At 32.7% G+C, this 23,573-nt stretch overlaps 2 protein-coding genes across 2 annotated transcripts; both read left to right on the plus strand.

Annotated features, from left to right (window-relative positions):
- Window positions 1-4,671: 4,671 nt before the first annotated feature.
- Window positions 4,672-15,722, plus strand: LOC133810212 (potassium channel SKOR-like). Its single transcript, XM_062246011.1, has 13 exons — window positions 4,672-5,362; window positions 7,788-8,012; window positions 8,104-8,167; window positions 8,622-8,961; window positions 9,884-10,179; window positions 10,593-10,673; window positions 11,490-11,588; window positions 12,141-12,365; window positions 12,561-12,749; window positions 13,015-13,090; window positions 13,193-13,487; window positions 14,032-14,153; window positions 15,418-15,722. The coding sequence occupies exons 1-13, from the start codon at window positions 5,091-5,093 to the stop codon at window positions 15,450-15,452; spliced, it is 2,319 nt and encodes a 772-aa protein (XP_062101995.1). The 5' UTR covers window positions 4,672-5,090; the 3' UTR covers window positions 15,453-15,722.
- Window positions 15,723-18,684: 2,962 nt separating this feature from the next.
- On the plus strand, window positions 18,685-22,599 carry LOC133810213 (putative D-cysteine desulfhydrase 1, mitochondrial). The gene is made up of 10 exons (XM_062246012.1): window positions 18,685-19,020; window positions 19,100-19,165; window positions 19,684-19,878; window positions 19,965-20,075; window positions 20,359-20,450; window positions 21,016-21,108; window positions 21,335-21,392; window positions 21,476-21,589; window positions 22,028-22,125; window positions 22,211-22,599. Exons 1-10 carry the CDS (start codon window positions 18,811-18,813, stop codon window positions 22,413-22,415), a joined length of 1,242 nt encoding a protein of 413 aa, XP_062101996.1. The 5' UTR covers window positions 18,685-18,810; the 3' UTR covers window positions 22,416-22,599.
- The last annotated feature ends 974 nt before the right edge of the window (window positions 22,600-23,573 follow it).

Genomic DNA, 23,573 nt, shown 5'->3' on the forward strand with positions numbered 1-23,573 from the left:
TTGAATAAGAGAAGACAACACATAAAATTATATGTTTTCTTTTAACAACAACCAAAAGAGGTGCAAAATGTAATCTAAAAGTAGATTTTAGATTTATAAATAGATATATGCAAATGTATAATCTAAAAAATATATATCTCTACAATCTTAATAAAATAAGGAGTTATGTTAACATTCAAGCTTCTTGTTCCCCTTAAGAAAACTAAAAAAATAAACACATTTATATGTTTCTCGCGAGACGAATTTGCTTAAAGCTATAATTTTATCTGTCAAATTTTGCACGTCTTTATGTCTTCTCGATAATTGTATGTCGAACACTGTAACGCCCTGGCTACCCCAGAACCGTTACGGTGAACGGTGGACCGGAAATTCAACTCACTACCTGAGTCCTTTGGTCAAAAACGTGCTCTAAGTGTAATTAACAGGTTAAGGCATAAAACCAATAAAAAGGAAATGGAGATTTTTATTACAAACTGCTTTGCAGAGCTAAACAAAACGTTTACAAGCTGTTCTCAGTACAAAATGGTCACTACTATTGTAAAGTTACAATCCCGCCGACCTAAGCGGCAAAAATAGGGTAAACCCCTAGTTCCTCTGAGAACACCTTGACCGTGGTGGTCAAGCGGCTGCATATGTACACACCACCACATCAGCTCTCCACTCAAGGCTAGGTGAGCTTTTCTTTTCCTTTACCTGCACCACATAGCACCCATGAGCCAAGGCCCAACAAGAAAACATAACACGTTAATGTAAACATTATCAAATGGTTAACATTATAATCACACTGAGCATAAAGCTTTCAAACAAGTGGGTAAACACCACATGAGGTCCTGATAAACCACACTGAGTGACTGACAAGCAAATCACTAATTCAGATGGGAGAGTGGCTGCTGAGTAAGCCACTAGCCTCCAACAGGTTCTGGTAACCGTACTGAGTGACTGCCATGCATGTCCCTAATTCAGATGGGAGAGTGGCTGCTGAGTAAGCCACTAGCCTCCAAGCGCTTATTTCATTCATCGACCCTCGGGGTTGGTCTGGCATTAATGCTCTTTGAGTCATTCAATGCTGATGATCGATCAGATCAAATCTTGTTGGCTTGCGTGACACACGCTAAGGCCGTTCTGACTAATAAGCCAGCTCAACGTGATCAGTGCCCAGTACCACCGCCGAACCTGACTAATAAGTCACAGCTTCATAGTTGATACTAGCACCCTTGCCAAACCTGACTAATAAGTCAGTGCCATGCACAAATGAGCAACGTATGCTAAGCATTCCATATTCAATCCATGTCCATATTCTCACAATCACATGCCTCATGAATATCCACGCATGTCACATTTGGGGTGCAGTTTTCTTACCTCTGGTCCGAGCTAGAACAAATAAAAGAATGACCCTGAGAACAATCGACCTTTTGGTCCCTTAGCAGTTACCTGGTCATAACCAAATTATGGGATTCCATCAATAAAATGAATAATAAAAGGTTCCCAAACCAAAACCTAACCTCCGGGACCTCAAACACTACTCAACCGGGTAGTAGGTTCGATCCCGAGGCCTTAGGTTTGAATCCCCATGCTAAAAACACCTTTTTGGCAAAATTGACCTTAAGGGCCGCGACCCTCCCCTGCTGCGCCGCGGCGCGCCCTTCAGACAGAAGGGGCCTCCCCTGCCAGACGCCAAGGGCCGCGGCGCTCCCCTGCTGCGCCGCGGCGCTCAGCCCAGAATGGCTAAGTCGGCCACACGAACCAGTTTTCTCCCCTGAGCTCTTTCCTCTCAAACCAGCCCTTCAAACCCTCTCTAAACTTCTTCCAAATACACGATTAAACCCCCAAATAACACCCATGGCTCACCCTTATCAAACCCCAATAAAAGACAACAAGAAAACTCCCTTTAATCCTCACTTTCCACATCAAATTCTAAAGCTGAAATCCTAAAACGAAAATAGAGCAAACATGGAAACTAAGAGCTAAAAACTTACCTCAAGTTCAGGTTATGGTGCTCTTCCACAATGGAACACTCTCCCAAAGTACCAAGGCTTAGCTCCCAAGCTCAAACCTTCAACAAATTCACAAAACTCACAAGGAAGGAGAAGCAAGATGAAGGTACGGGAAGAGAAGAAGCTTACACTCTGTTTTTACTCTGTTTATCCACAGCCTTCCAAGCTTAACATATATCCAAGCCAAAAGACTAAAATACCCCTAGGTCTTTAAAAGTCTCTTAAGCCAACCCAAGGGCAACTTTGGTACTTTCCACCTATGCCGTTAATCATAATTAACGCTTCCCAATTCTCGCTAATCTCAATATTCTCAAACTCCAATATTTCACATCCCGTTACCCTTTAATGCCCGGTAACACTCTAATCATTAAAACACCCCGAGACTCACCCCGAGCCCCGAGCTTAAGCCTGTTATGACCAAACCGTTAATTAACATTCCTTGATCGTCTCATGCCAGATGGCTCGAACAAACCCACATCATAATGTGGTCTCAAATTATATCACCAACGTGCGAATAAATAATCAATTTACCCTCAACGGGCCAAATTACCATCACACCCCTGTATAAAGAAATATGGACTCACATGCATGCATTTCACATCATATCATAATATAATCAACATATACATGCATTTAATCAATTAATAACATAATTAAACAAGTACGGCCCTCCCGGCCTACTATTCATGCCGTTAAACACATCGGGGAATTCGGGGCATTACAAACACAATCCTATTTTCTTCGGATTTACTTCGATCTCTCGCGAGTTCAACATCACAAAACATACTTTTTTGTTTAATATTATAATTATTTTAAAAGTAATTAATATTTCTTAAATTGGGTTATTATATGTGACACATGTCCTGTTGATATGAATGTGACACGTTGAGTCTTTTTTTTTAATAGATACAAGCAACATACATTGTATATTTACTTAGTTGGAATTTATTAATTTTTTTTTAAATTGTATCATTATCATATAAATTTCTAATAAATAAACAATATTATATATAAAAAAACGACATAAACATATTAAATAAAAAATTAAATCAAAACATTATTTATGATTTTTTTAAAATATATATAATATGATACCATTTTTAAACATAAATTATATTTTTTTAATAAAAATTAAGATTATGTATTATATATTATTATTATATTATATAATATTTAAATTTATATTGATATAAGTATTAAATATCTAGTTTTGTATTAAATATTATTATAATAATATTTTATAAAATTTGAATTCATATTAATATTGTTTACCGAGATTTTCGGAAACTATAATAATAAAAGATAAGAGAGATTAAGAGAAAGAGTTTAGAGGTTATAAGCAAGATTTTTACGTGGTTGGGGCATTAACAAGCCTTAGTCCACGAGACACTTGTATTAGAACTTAGAGAGTCTACAATAATGGGGTTTTCTCTTCGTTTTAGCATAGTAACAGTATGCATGCAAAAAAAAAAGGTCCATTCTCCAGTGCTCTGTTACATGTATTTATAGGTTCACAGGAGCACTGGGCGTGGGCCGGGCTGACCCGGGCCCAATAAAGGTATAAATATTGTTGGCTTCTCTATCGGAAGCCCAATACATAATAAATAAAACATCAAAGAAAAATGCTAACTTGAGCCCATTGGGCCAGCCCAAACCGTAACTATCATCCGACAAATTGGAGCTTTTGGTCTGGGCATTTCGAATTACTAGACAGATTCAGGGGACAAGATCGGTCAAAGCAGTGGTGGCACAGGTCTGAACCAGCGACGTACAATCCCGAGGTGGCCTTTTCCGTAGGCGAAACGTGGGGACAACTCCCACACTTCGCAGGGCGAAGTCAGGGTCATGGATGCTTTATCCTGCCAACCTTGGGGACTCGACCCGGGTCCGTTTACCTCTGTCCCTCTCCGTTTACCATAAGCCTGGATCATCCACCAGGAGCTCGGTCGTTTACCGGGCTTCGGGACCGTTCGTACCGATCCCGACTGTTATCCTCTGCTAGTTGAACCGTCTCTCGGATGACCATCCCGGACAATACTTCTCGGACGCCTTCCGGGCCTTGCCCAGAATTGGGCTATCGATATCCATCTTGCTCCTTGCCAAACGGTCCTGGACTGGGCCCAACCTCCATTGGGCAGTTAGTGGGCCTGGAACGCGGTCCCGGGCCCACGGTGAGAAACATGGATAACAAATATAATTAGTAAAAAATTAGAATTATATATTATTATCATAATAATATTTTATAACATTTAAATTTATATTAATATAATTATTAAATATCTAATTTTGTATTATATATTATTATAATAGTATTTTATTAAATTTGAATTTATATTAATATAATTATTATATATAGTCTTATATTAAATATTATCACAATAATGATATTTTATAATATTTGAATTTATATTAGTATAATTGATAAATATCTATTTTTAAGTTAGATTTAAATGTATTAAAGTTAACAAAAAAAACTGTGAAAACAAAAAATTTCTGTTATCTACACATTTTTTTATATAGAAGAGATTTAGACGGGTTGATACAAAAATTAAATATGCCACCAAAATTCAAATATATATATATATATTTTACTCATAAAATTGTGTTGCTCTTGATTCATAAATTCATTTACTCATAAAACTTTTACAAACTCTCAAAACTAAAACCTCTGTCTAGAGATTGAGTAATGACAAGAACCAAGAGAAATGAAACCAGAAAATTCTTTTTGGACAAAATAATTATAAAATAGTAAAAATACTTCACTTCACATTATTCTTTCTTTAAACTCCAAATCTCTTATGATATATCTAGTAAAATCAAGACCACTAATTTGAGTTTTACTCATCTAAAACCTTTCCTAGTTCTGATTCCTTTTGTCACCACAAATATTTAACTGTGCAAAAATTCTGATTCCATGTACCAACAAAGAACAAGTCCTGTCAACACTTTCTCATGCCCAAAAGCTGTTTATTATGGTCTCAAATCACCCAATTCATTGCTTTGTTCCCCAACCGAATCTGTTTATTATCAATAAACCAAACTTTCTTTCCTTTTGGGCTCTCCTCACTCATAGGGATTTTCTTGGGAAAATAATAGATGGAAAGTGATCACCATGATCATGAGCAAGAAAGAAAAAGAGAAGAAGAAAAGTATGAAGATGATGATGAAGAAGAAGTCGAGTTTGAAGACGAGTCCAAGAGAAAATGGTGGAAAAGGGCTTATAGTTTGTTGATGAGAAGTGATAACGGTGGTGAATTAGGTGGCGAAGGTTCTTCTTCTACCATAACCACTCGATTTGGGAGACCAATTGGAAATGGAACCAGTTTAAATCATCATTTCGACCAATTAGTCATTCATCCTGATAACTGGTAATTTATACTAAATATCATTAACTAACTCTTCTCATTTGTATGTTCTTTCTTTCTTAATTTTGAAAATCATTTTGCTATTTTTTTAGAATAAAATCTTTTAATTGAATCAACTGTACGAAAAATAGATAAGGGTTCATCACCGATCCAAACCATAACACTATCTTAGCTTATCTCGTGAAATGGCTAAGGATGAACCATGTGGTCCTAGGTTTAGTTAAATTTATTTGTCACTCAATAAATTCTATTAATGTACCTTTCTTTTAAAAAAAAAAATAGTGTTTTTTTGTTCTATTTTTCTCAAAATTACAATTTTTATGCATGTCTATTTCTAAAATTTACATATTTAATTTTTGCCTCTCGTATTTTTACATTTATGCCCTTCTTAAATATTAGGTATCCTTAGGAAAGAAGATAATGCTCACTTAATATTAGTAACAAAATCACCAAGGACCAAAAGATTACAATTTTCCCCACTAAACTTTATTATTTCTATCTTAAAGTTAGTTTTGTTTATAAGGGGAAATTTTGAAATGCGAAAATAAAATTTATTACAAAATGACTTAATAATTAATTTATTTATCTATTCAAATGATTTGAATGCAAGTTGCATACATTTACTTAAAAAAAATTAATGTTTTTTTTTTTAATAATTACTATATAATTGGAAAGATATATGTAATTAAAATTGAGTGTAATTCGAGAAAATTACAAAATTTGACATGTTTATTTAACCAATAATTACAAAGTATAGATGTGATTAAAGTTGTAATTACTACATACTTACTTGTTTTTTTTTATATTATATAATTACTAAGTGATTTACTAAACTTTATAATAAATTTTCATTACATTTGTAATTAGAGTTAATTCAAGCAAACTTTCTATTTTAAAATAAAGTGTAAAGTTACATGACTTCTAAAAATTCTAAAAATATATAAAAAAAATACTAATTGGGTTTATGGGTTTTTCCCAAATACGTAATTTGCTCTGTATTTTGTTAATAAGTGTTGTTATTTAACACCTGAAGATGCCCAACACTACATGAGATGACACTCTATAATTGGTTAGCAATATATACTAATATTTATTAAATTCAAATACGTAAAACTCGATACTGTTATTGCACTAATAGCAGTACACCATCTCCTTGTATTGTTGGGTACACTGATGCCCCTTAGCAATTCTCTTTGTAAATTGTTAATTTACAATTCAAACCCGTGTTATACAAAATGAATTAAAATAGGACCTAATTACAATTTTGCTCAAAATATTTTCAATTACAATATTAAAAGTGTTTATACTTTTTTGGATCCTGTGTTTTGTCTTATTACCTGTTTGGACACTGTGTTTTGACAAATTACTTTTTGGACCATATGTTTTGTAAAATGGTTAAAATAGAACCCCAAAACCCAATTTTGGTCAATGATTTATCAACTAAAATCACAAATAATTTACCAAACTAATAATTCAGAATAAAAATAAAATCATTATGCTTAAAAACTATGTTGTTATATTCAATTTTTTCTTTATCAAAATTGAGTTTAGGATTCTATTTTAACAATTTTACAAAACACAGGGTCCAAACAGGTAATAGGACAAAATACAGGTTAAAAAAAAGTATAAAACTATATTAAAATGGTTTATACTTTTTTGGACTCTGTATTTTGTCTCATTACCTATTTGGACATTGTATTTTAACAGATTACTTTTTGGACTTTATGTTTTATAAAATAGTTAAAATAGAACCCTAAACTCAATTTTGATGAAGAAAAAATTAAATATAACAATACAATTTTTAAGCAGAATGATTTTATTTTTGTTCGGAATTGTTAGTTTAGTAAATTATTTGTGATTTTAGTTGAGAAATCATTAATTAAAATGGTTGTATTTTAACCATTTTACAAATCAGTACAAAAAGAAATTTGTCAAAACACATTATCTAAACAATTACGGAAACAAAAACCAAGAGAAACAAAAGTATAAAACCATATGGGATAACTTGAAAAATACCCAGTTTTAGGATTAGTTAACTAAAAATAGCTACTAATAATATTTAGTTGAATATTACCCACTTTTTTAAGCACATTTCCCATATTACCCTTAAAACACTACTAGAAGTCCAATGTAAAAATCTCAATTTTTGTCTTTGTCGTGTCATTTACTTCCCTCTTTAAATAATATTTCACTGTCAGTTCCACTAGACCACTGTATAATGGGTAGAGTCATTAATAGTTTGGATATTAATCAAAGAGCTTTAAAATGTGGGTAAAAATTAAAGAGGTTAACTTAAATTAGGTTGTAATTTTCACAAACCATATTAAAATGATATTTTTCCAAAAAAAAATTTAAAAAAAAATTATTTTTACCACCATATTGAATAGAAGAGAAGAGAAGAGAGTAACTGGTTATGGCGGCAACGCAGGTGGTACGTGGTGTGGACGCACTTCATTCTGATATGGGCAGTCTACTCCTCCTTCTTCACTCCACTCGAGTTCGGCTTCTTCAGAGGACTACCGGAAGACCTCTTCCTTCTCGACATCGCCGGCCAATTCGCCTTTCTCCTCGACATTGTCGTCCGCTTCTTCGTCGCCTACCGTGACTTCCATTCCCACCGCATGGTCTACGATCGCAAACTCATTGCTCTTCGGTCCCTCTCTCTCTCTTTCATCCACCATTTTTCAATCTCTCTCTCTCTCTTTCGCTTTATAACTCTAATTGGATTTCTCTCTTGTTTTCAGGTACTTGAAGTCTCGATTCACCGTTGATATTCTGGGTTGCTTGCCTTGGGATTATATCTATAAGGTATTTTGTTTTGAATTCAATTCGTTGAGTTTCGCTTTTAGGAAAATGTGTTGAGAATGATTCGAAGAAACTTCAACTGTAGTTTCGGAAGATAAATTATCACAAAATAGAGGGATTCAATTTCTTTGAATTGAACTAGACTTCCCTCAAGATTAAACATTTACAATTGTCAAAGTTCAATTAAATCTCCTTGGAGCTGTTTATGTAAATCTGCCAATCTCTTAGGTGCATCCTTTTTTATAGTATCTTTAGCTTTACTATCTTATTCTTTACCGGTCATTTTGTTTGAATTAACTGCAATTGTCTTTACTATATAGTTCCAGCTAGTTCTTGAGACAATGGTTTAATATTGGTTTGACTATTTTGGTTCTAATGTTTTCTGAAATTATGATGTACAATACAAATCAATCTTAGTGTTTTAAAATGGTGTTCGAACCCCACATGTTGTTTTCAGGCTTCTGGGAGAAAAGAGCCAGTGAGGTACTTATTATGCATTAGGCTAAGTCGAGCTTGTAGAGTCACAGAGTTTTTTGAGAAATTGGAAAAGGATACTCGTATGAATTACATGTTTACGAAGATCGTAAAACTTTTCGTTGTTGAGCTCTACTGCACGCATACAGCTGCTTGCATCCTTTATTATCTTGCTACCACTGTCGAGCCATCTCAGGAAGGATACACATGGATAGGAAGTTTGAAGATGGGTGATTATAGCTATTCCCAATTTAGAGAGATTAATCTTTGGAAGCGTTATATAACCTCACTCTATTTTTCCATTGTTACCATGGCGACTGTTGGTAAGCATCTTTTGATCGTCGTATGTAACTGAATGTACGGAGTTACATTTAGCTATGACATTTTTTTCTTTCTTTCTTTTGTTTATTCAATAGATTGATTTGTTTGGTGTCTAAGAATTGAGCTTATCATGTGTGATAGATTAGTGAACTTAAACTTTCAATCTCTCTCTTGCTAAGGGTGAGGGCAATCATTAGATTGGACAAAGGACTGAATTGATTCAATTTTAGTAGCCCATAATGAAATGAATTTGCTGAATCACGGTACTTTCCCTCTAATGGTGGTACTGTGACTTGAATTTGATGTTTACCATTGGAACAAATTCTTTATCAGTGAATGGCCATAAAAGCTATGCAGGCAATTGCCATTTGTCACTAACCTACAATCTGCATTCACCCATCTTTCTTAGTGGAATTTCTTTGCAAGTTTTTTTCATGTTTTATTCACTGTTTCTTGAATTACAAAAAATGAAGATGGCTAGCCACATCTGTTGATTAGAAAAGATGTTGCATCAAGTGTTACGTAATTTCTCTATTAATAATGTATTCTAGCTGATGATGGGGGACCTGCATTCTTTTTTGTATAATCCGTACAACTTGGCTTGACTCTGTTAGCTGTTACGACCTTATAGTAGAGCCATTGAATAGTTTTTTTTCTTTTTGTTTATATGTAAATTTATGAGCTAATCTTAAATTTATTGTATGATAAAATAATTTTATTCTCATTATCAAAATCATTACTTTATTACTTCTTATATCTTTTTTTTTTAGGTTTGTGATCCTTTCTTTATTTGTTTCATTATTTTTTATTTTGGATGAAATTTCACACTCCTTTCTCTTTGAATGAATTCTTATAGATTTTATTGAAAGGAGATTGAATCCACTCATGCATATATATATTGACTCTCTTTCTTAATTTCTACAGGTTATGGAGATGTACACGCCGTCAATGTCAGGGAAATGATATTCATAATGATTTATATATCTCTGGATATGATTCTTGGTGCTTATCTGCTTGGTAATATAGCAGCTCTAGTAGTAAAAGGCTCAAACACGGAAAAATTTAGAGATAAGATGACCGACCTTATCAAATACATGAACAGAAACAAACTGGACAAACATACAAGCAAGAAAATTAAAGACCACTTACGGTTACAATTTGACCGGAGCTACACTGAGGCTTCTGGTCTTCAGGATATTCCAATATCTATTCGCCACAAGGTACTGATATGCATATACAAATACATATTTGTATCATGTATGTATGCTGCCTCTGATGAAAGATCAAAGACTGAAGATGTTCTATATGCTTTTTCTTTCCCACATGAACTCAAATTGTTTATCTAGGTTCCTCATGCTCCAATTTTTATACATGTTTATTGTTGATTCATGTTTTGTTTGTTTGATAAACACAATACATTTAATATGATTCTTGGGTGCTATTTTTGACTGTGAATTTAACACATGCTCCTCTAGTACATATTTCATTGTATAGTTAATTTCTCCAGAAAATTTGAAAGAGATATAAGTTGCATACACTATTTTTTCTTTTAATTTGTTCTGTTTCTGCAAGGAGTATTTACCAGAGTATAATTGTACCAATGTATAAAGATATCTCAATTTTTGGTATGCAGATTTCACAGAACTTATATGAGTCGTATATTAAACAAACTTCTCTTTTCAAGGGCTGCTCTACAGGATTCATAAAGCAGATTGTAAGCTATTCTTTTCCATATGTTATCTAGCTCTCAGAGTGTGAAGTAAGCATTGTAATATTCCTCTTGGATAATAATGTGAAACGGATACGCTTGATTAATTTCCAGCAACTAGTTTTTTTACCTTTCCTTTCGGCTGAAGTTTCCAATTGAGATTTGACATTACAGCTTTAACTTTCTAGACTGTTCCTTTAGATTTTTAGATCAATAGGTACTGCAACACATTATTGTTGGTTTGGGATCTTGTTTTCATTTTTAATTACATGTCTTGTGTTCAATTAAAAATTACGTTTGTAAAACTTGTGCTTCTTCTTGTTGAGTACAAATTAATTTATTTCCTATTTTTTACACGTTTCCTTTAAAGGTTCTTTAACAACTCCTTAAGTAGAACTAACTCCCAAAGACTAGCATATGAGAGGAGTGTGCCCAAGTGGGTATAGATTAATAAACAACCAACCGATCGTATACTTAGTGTAGGATTCTAACAATACTTTCATTTTTAATTACATGTCTTGTGTTCAATTAAAAATTACGTTTGTAAAACTTGTGCTTCTTCTTGTTGAGTACAAATTAATTTATTTCCTATTTTTTACATGTTTCCTTTAAAGGTTCTTTAACAACTCCTTAAGTAGAACTAACTCCCAAAGACTAGCATATGAGAGGAGTGTGCCCAAGTGGGTATAGATTAATAAACAACCAACCGATCGTATACTTAGTGTAGGATTCTAACAATACCCTGTACTTTTTGTTTTGTTTATTAATAAACAGTTTGTCTCTTCAAAAAAGAAACAATAATTGATTTTTCTGGTTTACCAGGCAATCAGTGTCCATGAGGAGTTTTTCCTTCCAGGAGAAGTGATCATAGAGCAGGGAAATGTAATAGATCAACTTTACATTGTATGCCATGGTGCGCTGGTATGAACCTAATTATTCCTACCAATATGACGTTGTACCTTTTTTTAATTTTTATTTTACATATCTTCATTACATCGTCTTCATTTTGATTGCACTTCTAAGTGTTTGGTAAAGATGCCATGTTTGAAAGCCTCATGAATAAAAAAACGTACTAGATAATTGATCTCCCTATTATTGTATTATATAAGAAGTAGATTTCGACAAGCAGCACTTCAAGAGTCAAGTACGCTTCCCACCGTTCCCAACAATGTCTGCATTTTTATGGCTTCACGAGTATCTCATTTCATGCCTTTATTTGTGTTAGCTATTTTAAAGTCTACAATCTCAACCTCCCTTATTTTTTATTTATTTATTTTGCCTTGGAAGTTAAGAAAGCCTTGATCATTTTTTTAGGTTGGGGTTTGTTACCATTCTTCGAATACAAACATACAACATTGGGGTTTTTCTCACATATGCGTGTTCTCTATTTATGTCTAGCTCTTAATTTAATTTGTATTGCCTTTATATGGATGTTTTTTCTCCCCAGTAGAATCTTATATGAAATGTATGCAGGAGGAGGTAGGGAATGATGAAGGTGATAAAGCCGAAGAGTTTTGTAGACAGCTACAGACCTATAGCTCATTTGGCGAGGTTTCTTTTCTTTGCAATACTCCTCAGCGTTATACTGTTGTGGCTCGTGAACTGTGTAGAGTTTTGCGACTCGATAAACATTCCTTTACTGAAATCCTAAAAATATACTTTTTAGATGGACGGATTGTATTGAACAACCTCCTCGAGGTATGCTATTTTTTTGTTATCTCTTTAGCATCCGTTGAAAAATGATTTTTACTCACCTGTTTCTTTGTTACAAACTGAAATTGTTCACTATAAAGAAAAACAAAAAAAATTGTTTTTTCGATTTTATTTTTGTCTACCAGATATTCTTACTGTGATGAGTCAAAATCATTATATAACATGTTTCCCAATTGGTAGGGAAAAGACTTAAGTATTCGAAAGAAGCTTTTGGAGTCAGATATCACAATTTACATTGGAACTCATGAACTAGAACTGGCTACAAGGGTTAACTGTGCTGCTTATGTCGGTGATCTTTATCGAGTAAAACGCATGATTGAAGCTGGAGCAGATCCAAACAATACAGATTATGATGGTAGATGTGCTTTGGTAAGAATTCGAGACTACTATGATAGTTTTTCTTTTTCCTCCTATTATGTGCATAGTATATATACTTCTAAGATATGACTTACTTTGGTCCTAACTATGTAAAGAGAGTCTTCCTAAATAAATGCAAGTGTTTTCTTGGTTTCTGGTCCATCTCATTGAGAACCTCTTCTCTCTCAATTTTGATTTTTCACTTTATCTGTTTCATAATAAACATTTTTTATTTCATTTAATATGTGCTTATGGTTGTTTTCTTGTTTGTTCATAGCATGTTGCAGCATCTAAAGGGTATGAAGATATTACCGCTTTCCTGATTGAACAAGGAGTTAATGTCAATAATACAGGTTGGCTTTTATATTATGTATGATTTTTCTCAAAATCTTCCGTATATATTATGTATTATCAAAAGAAATTTAGTAACAAATGTTAATCAACTTGTATACCAGATAATTTTGGAAACACTCCTTTACTGGAAGCCCTCAAGAATGGTCATGATCGAGTAGATTCATTGCTCACCAGTGCCGGAGCTGTCCTCACCATTGATGACACTGGTAGTTTTCTCTGCAGTACAGTTGCTAGAAGGGACCTGGATCTTCTTAAAAGGGTTTTGGCGAAGGACATCAATCCAAATGTGAAGAACTATGATCACAGAACACCACTCCACATAGCTGCTTCGGAAGGGCTATCTCAAATGGCAGAATTACTATTAGAAGCAGGAGCAACTGTTTTTTCCAAGGACAGGTACATTCTAAACTTATCTGGCTTGTGATGAGTAGAGCTCTTCGAGTCTCTTTGTGCTTTTCTGAACTGACGAAATCATATCCCTGTGATTTTTTTTTAATTTTCGAATTTTTTCTTTTATTGAGAGTTGGAAAAAGATTAATTTAGTGCATGTTGCTATTATTTCTGTTTTCGAGATTGATACACACAGCAGCTTAGAATGCATGACTATTTGTAGTGGAATAATTTTAATGTTGTTAAGATTTAGATTTTTAAACATTTTATTAAAACAATTCAATCCTTATTCGAGTGATTGAATTCGTTTGTTTTGTATTTTTTTCCCTTCATGTTTTTTAGAGTAAGTTGACTATAAAATTCCAGAGACTTGTTTGGAATGTTAGTACTGGTCTGTGTTGCAACATTCTCAAAACTAGAACAAGGTAGAAAAAAACAGGGAACATATTCTGGTATACATTGTTTTCGGAAAAGGAAGAAAACCCAGTGGAGGACTTCCGTACTGTTCCCGCACCGCATACCTGATTATTAGCTCCACCCATTCTTGCAGATGGGGAAATACTCCACTCGACGAAGCCCGAATAGGTGGCGACAAAAAGTTGATCAAGTTGCTTGAAGTTGCAAGATCTTCTCAGTTGTTGGAGTTCTCTGAATCTTATCAAGAAAATAAAGGTACTAAAGTAACATAACTTGAAAATAGTGAGACTTAACTGCAGATTTCTGGGAAATTTTCTACCAAGTTGGCTTCCATTGTTCTCTATCAGCATTTATAATCTGAGAAGTTCAAATACTTACAGAAATCACAGGTTCATTGTGATTTAACATTTTAACAGGGTCGGCCCAAGCAAATTTGGGGCCGTAGGCGAACACAAAAATTGTGGCTTTTTCTTTTAAGTTTTTTTTTTTCTTTCAAATTTTAACATTAATATAATTTGATGCATATTTTTTTCACCGGTAATTTAATGCATATTTTACGTTGGATATTTTTTTTTCTAACTCTAAACTATTACTTATAAAACTTAGATAGACTTACAAGAAATATGTCATTTTTCAGCCAATTATTTTTCTGTAAATAGTAAATTTTGGCATTTGATATAAAATAATTTAACACTAACAATGAGAATTTTAAAATAGAGATATTTTCTTGTGTTCTATTTCCTTTCTTGTTGTCTTTATCTTATTATTATTTTTATTATACTTTCCACACATTTATACGTGGTTTTACATTAGTCCTTTATTAGTATATATTATTTTTATATAAAATGTAATATATACATATATAGAATGATATATAAAAGATGAGACCTTTTATGTTCGGAGGCTTTAGGCAACTGCCTCACCTGCCTTAAGGTGAGGCCAGCACTGCATTTTAATGTTTCACTTATCATAAATATCTAAGCCAATAATATCTTAGACAAAAACCACTTATTTAATCCAGAACTTCTGGGCACCACATCCCAGAATGACTATGGGTCTGATTGGTAGTGAATCCAAATTCAATTTTATGATTTCTAAAACTAAAAAAAATGATAAGGCCCACATGAATATTTGATTGGCTATTTGTTTTTAAATTCTCAATCCAAATACTGATTCTAACTTTATGCTACAAAATAGAAAATTCTATTGTCACATTTTCTCCAAATCCATATCACTATATCCTACAAATCTATCACTTTTATATATTTTCAAAATTTCCCCCAATCACATATTTAGTTCTTTAAAATTCAAAACAGTTTACGGATTTTGAACCAATTACATTCTCAACAACATGTTGTAAAACTATAAATCCAGATGTTCATTTTAGAAACACACTTTTTGAAATGCAGTACTACAATCGCGAACTAATCAGAACCTATATTTTTTAAGCAACTACCTAGCTTCCTTTGTATTTGTAATTCACATACATTGATGATTTAAGTCAGTTTGTCATTAACAGATGGTACAAAGGAAATAGATGCCTCCACTCCATGACACTAGAAAGCAAGAGAAGTTGAGATGAAATGATCAAGTGGCTTTTTATCACCAAATGGGGTGAGCTTTTTTTTATTATTATTTTATTATTTTATTTTAAAAAAAAAGTGGGTTCAAAGAATTCTGCTAGGTGGTTCAGAAGGGGAAATGTTTAGGTTCCATTCTATTATGTAAAGAAGCTATTTATGATCATTTTATTTTCAAATGAATTACTGACAGGTTATGGTCTGAAAAATGTTACCTTTAGAAAGTTTTTATTATTGCTTCAAATTGACTCTTTTAAAATAATATTGAACAGCTACCATTATGTAATGTTGGAAAATTATTTTATCCTTGATATGTCAATTTAACTCGTGGGTGGGTAGGGTACCCGCGGGGAACATGACCCGTTCTGAACTGCTTTGTTTATATTGTAATTTATATTTTTAATATAAATATTATTAAAATTATTTAATATAATAATTTATATAAAAATATATATATTTATTAATGGTATAATTTATTATTTTTTAATTATTTTATATTAAAAAGTAATTAATTTTAGAAAGAAAAAAATCAAACATTTTTATTAAACTGTTACCCGATGGGCCCCAACCCCAAGACTGGAGGCAGGGACATCCCGACCCCACCTCGAATCAAGATTCTCTGTCAAATTAGTGTAGCTTATATTGTGTGAAACCAATGTAATTATGACACCTCATATTAAAACCTAACTTGTTGTCAAACAGCAGTAGCAGTTTTTTTATAAATGAAATATTAAATATAAAGTGTCACAATTACATTGGTTAGACATACTAATTTGACAGGAGATCTTGATTCCCTTGCCCCGTCCCGCTCCGTTTACATCCTTATCCCGCTCCGTTTACATCCCTACGTTAATTGCATGATTATACATCTCTCAATCTCAAATTCTGATTTTGTTCAAGAGGTTGAAAATGTAAACATTGTTTTTACGTTTAATTACTGATTTTTTTTTTTTTTGGTTACATACAATTGTAAAGTATCTACACTAATAACACATTTTAATATATTTACACTAAAGACCATCTCCATTGAAAAAGTAATAAATTTGGTACACAAAATGAACCGATCTTATTTTTAGCACAATAAAAAGTAACTAGTAACTACCGTTATTGATTGATAATAAATTAAATATTTAAAAAAAGTAATGATAATATTGTAACTAAAAAACATGTATTAAAGTCCCTCGTTAATGTTTAAGAACAATATTATAAATAAAATTAGTACATTTATTGATGATCTAAATTTTGATCAATTTTTGGGACAGTTTTACTAGTAAGGATTTTTTTTTTTTTTGAAGTGTGATATATTTTTATCAATTTCTTATTTCAAAATCACTATCAAATAAGCAACTCTATATAATAAAATTGACAATATCTGAATATAAAACTATATTGTTATTGAACACTTTAACCACGTGATTTCACAAACAAAAACAAAAAAAAACAAATATAGACCTATTTTTACTTTCATGTATGCAAAGAGTGAAAAACAAAAATGGTAGTAGAATCAAAGCAATAACATAGGGCATGTTCGGTAACTATTAAAAAAGTTATTTTTTATTTTTTTTAATAAAAGTCTGAAAAAACAGAATGTGTTTTCATAAATTGTTCGGTAATTTATTTTTACCGAACCTATTTTCTTACTGTTTTTTCAAATTTTTATTAAAAAAAATAAAAAACAATTTTTTTAATAGTTACCGAACATACACATAAAGTTTTATATATTTTAATTTAAAATAAAATGTATGAAATTCTATAAAAAAAAGTAATTGGTAGTGTTGTACATGTTTTCCACATTGGACACCTAGCACAAAATCCTTACATTACTTAACCTTCCACGATACTCGAGTACAGTTCTTGTCATTGTGGTTGCTATGAGAGGAGTACGACACTAACAATCATTATCTCTCGAGGAGCTAGTCGAGAGGTGATATGCCAAAGCCCCTCAAGTCATGATCAACTCATCAACCAAAGAGGCGCTCTGAAATCATGGACATCTGTTTGACACCCATTGGCTATAGGAGTCGTGCTGTTAATTTCGTACAAGCGACAAAAATTATGTCCTACGATGCCACGTGACATAGGGGACCATGCAAACCACCCTAACAGTGTGAGGGCACTTTTCCAATAAAGAAGTGGGCTTGACATCCTCGTATCAGGCCCGCCCGATATCAAATGGGACCCGCCATCCTATTTAATATAGAATATCTTCATTTATGTGATAACTGATTCCATTATAAAAAAAAGTAATTGTAATAAGTTTCAATTAATGAGTTTAACTCCTCATTCGCCTATAAATAGAGCTAGGACATTACTTGTAAAAGAATTCGAGTTTTTTCCAAGAAAACTTGAGTTTTGTAAATTCTTAATTTATAATACAAGTGACTCGTGGACTAGTATTTAATTTTCGTTTTCTTCAAGCATTCTTATAATATTATTAGTGACCAAAAAAAGCTAGTCAACAAGTAGCATAAATACCAATTTTTATTTTATTTTATTATAGTTATCGACTCATTTTTTTTGTTAAGAAAAATATTCAATATTAACAAAATAGTGATTTGGTTACTACTTTTTCTATATATTTTTTAATTGATTACTTTATGAACACGTGTGAGTTGCTTCTTAGTATGAGTTTCTTATTAATTCTAATAATAAATTGATACGTGTTCAATTAAATTATTAATATAAAAATAATAATAAAAATAATTACGAAATCAATGTTCTAATAACATTGATATTTTTCACCTAAAGAAAATTAATAGAATATAATACAGGGTAGGTAACCTTTGATATTCTCTGTTTTTGTAAAATATTATTTTGATACTTTCTGTTTTCAATAATGTTCATATAGTACACTGTATTTTAAAATCGTACATATTTGATACCCTAAACTCAAATTTAATTAATAAAATTTTATCAATTTAATCAAACTGCTGTCAATTATTTAAATTACTTAATTACATATAACTGATGATAGTTTGATCGTATTGACAATATTTTATCTATCAATTCTGAGTCTAAGATATCAAATATGTATAATTTTAAAATATAAAGTACCGTATAAAAATTATTGAAAAAAGAAAGTACCAAAATAATACTTTGTAAAAACATAAGATAATGTGTAAATTCCCTATAATATAATATAACATAATTATGCCACAATATTTATTGTTCTATATTCTCCCATTACTCTATTTATTTTCAACTGTAGCTCCACTTACCTTAAAACAAAAACAAAAAAAGTGACGTCATGTACGGACAAGACGACGTCACTACAAAAATGGAACGACGATGACGATGACGATGATGATGGTGATGGTGATGGAGATATAATAATGGGGAGCAGACCCATTCTATTACATTCTCTACGGATTCCTCTCCCAACCACGATCGCTCGATCCCAACGTCTTTACAGTCCCAGTATTCGCTGCCACGCTCAATTTCACGGAATGGGTTTGGATTTCCTCGCCAAGAAGCCGTACTCACCTCCTTCATGGGCCACTCATCTCAACCCCATACCTTCTCACTCCTTCTCTCTCGGCCATGTAAGTCGATATTTTATTTTTACCAAATGGGTTTTCTATTCTAGTCTCTTTTCTCATTGCTACTTGATTCTCTTGTCAGCTTCCTACTCCGATTCACAAATGGAATCTTCCTAATCTGCCTAACAACACTGAAGTTTGGTTAAAGGTATTTTCTTTTCTTCGTTTTCTTTTGTGGGTGCATTTTGATATTCTTCAATGTTGGTTTCTCTGAAAATCTTATCTTTTTGTGTTAAATCTTATCTGGTATTGTAGTGAGTTCAGTGGTGTTTGAAATTGAGTTATTTTGATACCCATTTGTATTGCTTTTAGCTATTATAATTGTGGAAAAGACCTCAAGGATTGCATAGTAGAACTAATCAGATTAAAGTACAATTTTTTTATATTTTTAAATGATCTTTCTTTACTTATGTTTAGGATGGATTGAAATAATCTGGGGATTTTTATATTTTAATTTAATTTGAGGGACTCTCTTCTCCTGCCTTTATTGGCTTCCTTTTTGGGCCAAAGATTCTTTTTCTAGTGTAAAGTATGTGATTCAATTCATGGAGAGGGTATCTTGTGCTATGAATTGGATACTTTTATTCAAGCATTGTTGTAGGTGCTTCTTTGATTTCTTCTTCACTTTATTAGTTTATACTGACAGAAATATTTGCCGATATCTAGCGTGATGATCTTTCTGGGATGCAATTGAGTGGTAACAAAGTCAGGAAGTTGGAATTCTTGCTGGCAGATGCTGTAGAACAAGGTGCTGATTGCATAGTAACAATTGGAGGAATCCAAAGCAACCACTGCCGCGCAACAGCTGTGGCTGCGAGATATCTGAATCTCGACTGTTATCTTATACTACGCACCTCTAAGGTCGATAATTTCGTTTTAGAGTTCTTTGTGCTCTTTTGTTTATTGGTTTTTCATTTTTGTTTTGTTTTGTTTTTTGATTTACTTAGGTATTTGTGGACCAAGATCCAGGATTGACCGGCAATCTCTTGGTGGAGCGGCTAGTTGGAGCTCAAATTGAACTAATTTCAAAAACAGAATATGCAAAAATTGGGAGTGTGGTTCGTTATTTTTGTCTTGAAAATAATGTTAAGCTTATTATTAGCCATGCTTTACTATTTGAAAAACTCTTTTCCTCTTAACTTGTTTCATTGCATCATTATCTTTTTTATTCTTTAATCAGTAAAACAGCAACCACAAAGTGATAAATAAAAAAAGAATAGTTAGGCATGTGAGTTTGCTCCAGAATTATGTATATTTTAATGCATGAGATATATATTTTGATATTGGTATGTAATTAACATAACCATATAATTTGATTCATGTATAAATTTGATTTCTCAGGCTCTTACCAACCACCTCAAACAAAAGCTGATAAGTGAAGGGAGGAGGCCATATGTCATTCCTGTTGGTGGATCAAACTCCTTAGGAACTTGGTTAGATTGGGTTACTGTCCTTTACTTATCATCATATTTGATTGCATTAATTGAATGCAATGATTTTCACAGGGATATTAGATTTCAGTAGGTTGAAATGATAACCTTCTTTTGAATCTTCATTTTTCTAATTAAGTTTTCTCTGCCAAAAATAAAAGATAAAAAATTTGTTTTAAGCCGTATTTTGTAGCCACAAATGTCACTCTAGTAACGTTTGTTTTAGTAACCTCTTGATTTTCCTTAGAAATTTGATAGAATATTCACATTGGTTTCAGTTTTTGTTCAATATTATCTGCTTTACTTTTTTTTACTGTTTCTCACAGGCTATAGTTTTGGGGTCTCTGGTGATTATATTCTCATATGGGTCAATGTCCTTGTTTGCCTGCATAGTTGGATGTGTGTATCCGTTCGTCTTGCATTAGTTCTCTTAAACTACCATGCATGTAATTCTTTCAAGTTACCTTCTGCATTCAATTTTCCTAACTGTACTTTTTAAAGTATCATAGAAGATAAGATGCATCTCTTGTCATTCCGAAATTCAATTATCTGACTTTACTCTATTCAGGGGCTATATCGAAGCAGTTCGAGAGCTTGAGCAGCAACTCAAAACTGGGAACGCTGATGTAAATTTCGACGACATTGTTGTAGCTTGTGGCAGGTATTATTCTTACCATCTGTTACTATGGGCACTTCAACTCCAATTTTCATGTTACATGTATGAGCAGTGACATCTACAACAATTGGACTCCTCTTACTTGGTTCAATTCCGTTAATAAACGATTTCATTTCCATAAAAAGAAGAAAAAAAGGAAAATCTTAGTCCTAGATATTCGTTGTGATCAGAGTACGAGGGCTGAATTCTAACTGCATTTTCTGTCTATCAGTGGCGGTACAATTGCTGGTCTCTCATTGGGATCATGCTTGAGCTCGCTCAAGGCAAAAGTATGCACCTTTTCTGTAGATTTACTTTCATTATGTAGCGACTCGTCTAGTGTAATCTAACTAGAATCCAATATGTATTTCAGGTTCATGCATTCTCTGTTTGTGATGACCCCGATTACTTCCATGACTTTGTTCAAGGCCTACTCGATGGCCTTGAAGCTGGTGTCGACTCACGTAATATTGTTAACATACAAAATGTGAGTCTATTGGACTAGCTTAGAACTAAAGTTTTATTGATATTGTTAAGAGTCTTGCTTTTTGTGTCACCTGCTTTCCTTTGGAAGTTGAGATAACCAAATATGACCAAGTACTCTCACTTTATTGTCATTCGACTATGGCTTTTTTTTTTTTGATACATTGGGTATTATAACCCCTCCTCCTCTCACACACACTCACACACCCAACTACTTGAGCTAGCCACATCAAGTGTGCAATCAGATTAAAGCTGTTGCAATTATATTTGTCGGTCGCTTTCCTTTGCGCGAATGATTATGTTTGCAAAATTACTCTATCAATGAGCTTGTAGAATAGATAAGAGTGTATCGAGTTTTCGCCTTACACTTAATGCATCAATCTTGAACAGACACACAAGTTCAATGATTCACTCTTGAATTGTTTGGATCTTATTCCGACAGGCCAAAGGTATAGGATACGCAATTAGTACTCCAGAGGAGCTTAAATTTGTTACAGACATTGCTGCAGCCACCGGTGTTGTTCTCGACCCTGTTTATAGGTTTGTATGAATCCTTCTTTCTTTACATTTTTCCTTTCTGCGATTAGAAGATAAATGAAACATTATATTCTTTCTTACTTTTCAGTGGGAAAGCTGCTTATGGATTGTTGAAAGACATGAGCGAGCATCCGAAGAAGTGGGAAGGGAGAAAGGTCCTCTTCATACACACCGGCGGGTTGCTGGGGTTGTATGAAAAGGCTGAGCAGATGGATTCGCTCGTAGGAAATTGGCGTCGAATGGACGTGCCTGAATCTGTTCTGCGGGAGGATGGTATTGGAAAAATGTTCTGAGAAATAGCAAAACAAATACTTCAAAATGGTTGCACCATGTTTTACTAATAGACCTCAATATGTATAATGATAGAGATGTCTTTAAGGTCCACACTAAAGATACATTCTAAATAAGTACGTTCTATGCTTTAAATTGTTATTATTATTATTATTGCAATGATAGTCATAGAATGTTGGAAGATAATTTTCCAAGCAAATGGCAAAATGGAAGCTATTGAGATGATCTTATACAAAAATATTTATAGACAACATCTTTAGTAATATGCTCAATTCAAAATTAGAGAACATAAGAATTCTCTTGATAAGGAAGATAAGTTTTAATCATTGAATAATGGGGCCTAGTATGAAATATTACTCACTTTGGAATTCTATAGGGATTCTTAGTTGAGGTGAAAAGTATTTGGTTGAGGTGAAAAGTCATCTCAAACAATTTGCAGATTTATTTTTTTATTTGAAAGAGAACAATCTGCAGATTATGGCATAAAACGGATTTCGCAAGAACAAAATACACTTGTTGATGTTCTTGCAAAGTTTGCTACACATAAAAACAGTGTGATCCTACTTTGTTTAGTAAATTTGAATTTGAATAGTTTAAAACATTTTTCACAAACTATATTTATATATATATATATATATATATAAAAGAAATGCACTCAAACATTACACGTAGTAATGTGACATTCACTGCTTTTTAAAACGTAAGTCTAAATTTTGATAAATGTAACTGGTTAGACTAAACTGCAACGTATAATGTTTCGATGTATATTTTAAGTGCACATATCATTATCTATATATAAAAAAAATTAGATCGGAACCTGAGACGACTGATGAATAATGCACTTATTGGTCCGACAAGTGGTACATATGCATGCGAAATACATTCATTTCCCAATGTACCATGCATGCATGCAAACCAAGTGGCACATATGCATGCATGCAAAATACAATCATTCAAAATGATACATATTTTACAATATATATTTGAAATTTAAAGAAATATACAGAGCATTGGGAGCTAATTAGCAACTCTTAACAAATTACAATACCAATCTAGGAAAACCATATAACTAAAACTTGTTGAACAAAACAAAGAAAAAGAAAAAGAAATCCTATATTCTAGGATGATATTTTGATTGGTCCAACAGAAAATGCAAGAAG

Source organism: Humulus lupulus, unplaced genomic scaffold, assembly GCF_963169125.1.
Source record: "Humulus lupulus unplaced genomic scaffold, drHumLupu1.1 SCAFFOLD_130, whole genome shotgun sequence".
Taxonomy (NCBI): domain Eukaryota; kingdom Viridiplantae; phylum Streptophyta; class Magnoliopsida; order Rosales; family Cannabaceae; genus Humulus; species Humulus lupulus.

Excerpts from the sequence above, each read along its gene's own strand:
- LOC133810212 (XM_062246011.1), top strand. The coding sequence starts at position 5,091 with ATGGAAAGTGATCACCATGATCATGAGCAAGAAAGAAAAAGAGAAGAA. Across the intron at positions 8,013-8,103 it reads CGCAAACTCATTGCTCTTCG|GTACTTGAAGTCTCGATTCA; the intron begins GTCCCTCTCTCT and ends TCTTGTTTTCAG. Across the intron at positions 12,366-12,560 it reads TATTGAACAACCTCCTCGAG|GGAAAAGACTTAAGTATTCG; the intron begins GTATGCTATTTT and ends CCCAATTGGTAG.
- LOC133810213 (XM_062246012.1), top strand. The coding sequence starts at position 18,811 with ATGGGGAGCAGACCCATTCTATTACATTCTCTACGGATTCCTCTCCCA. Across the intron at positions 19,879-19,964 it reads TTATACTACGCACCTCTAAG|GTATTTGTGGACCAAGATCC; the intron begins GTCGATAATTTC and ends TGATTTACTTAG. Across the intron at positions 20,451-21,015 it reads TCAAACTCCTTAGGAACTTG|GGGCTATATCGAAGCAGTTC; the intron begins GTTAGATTGGGT and ends TACTCTATTCAG.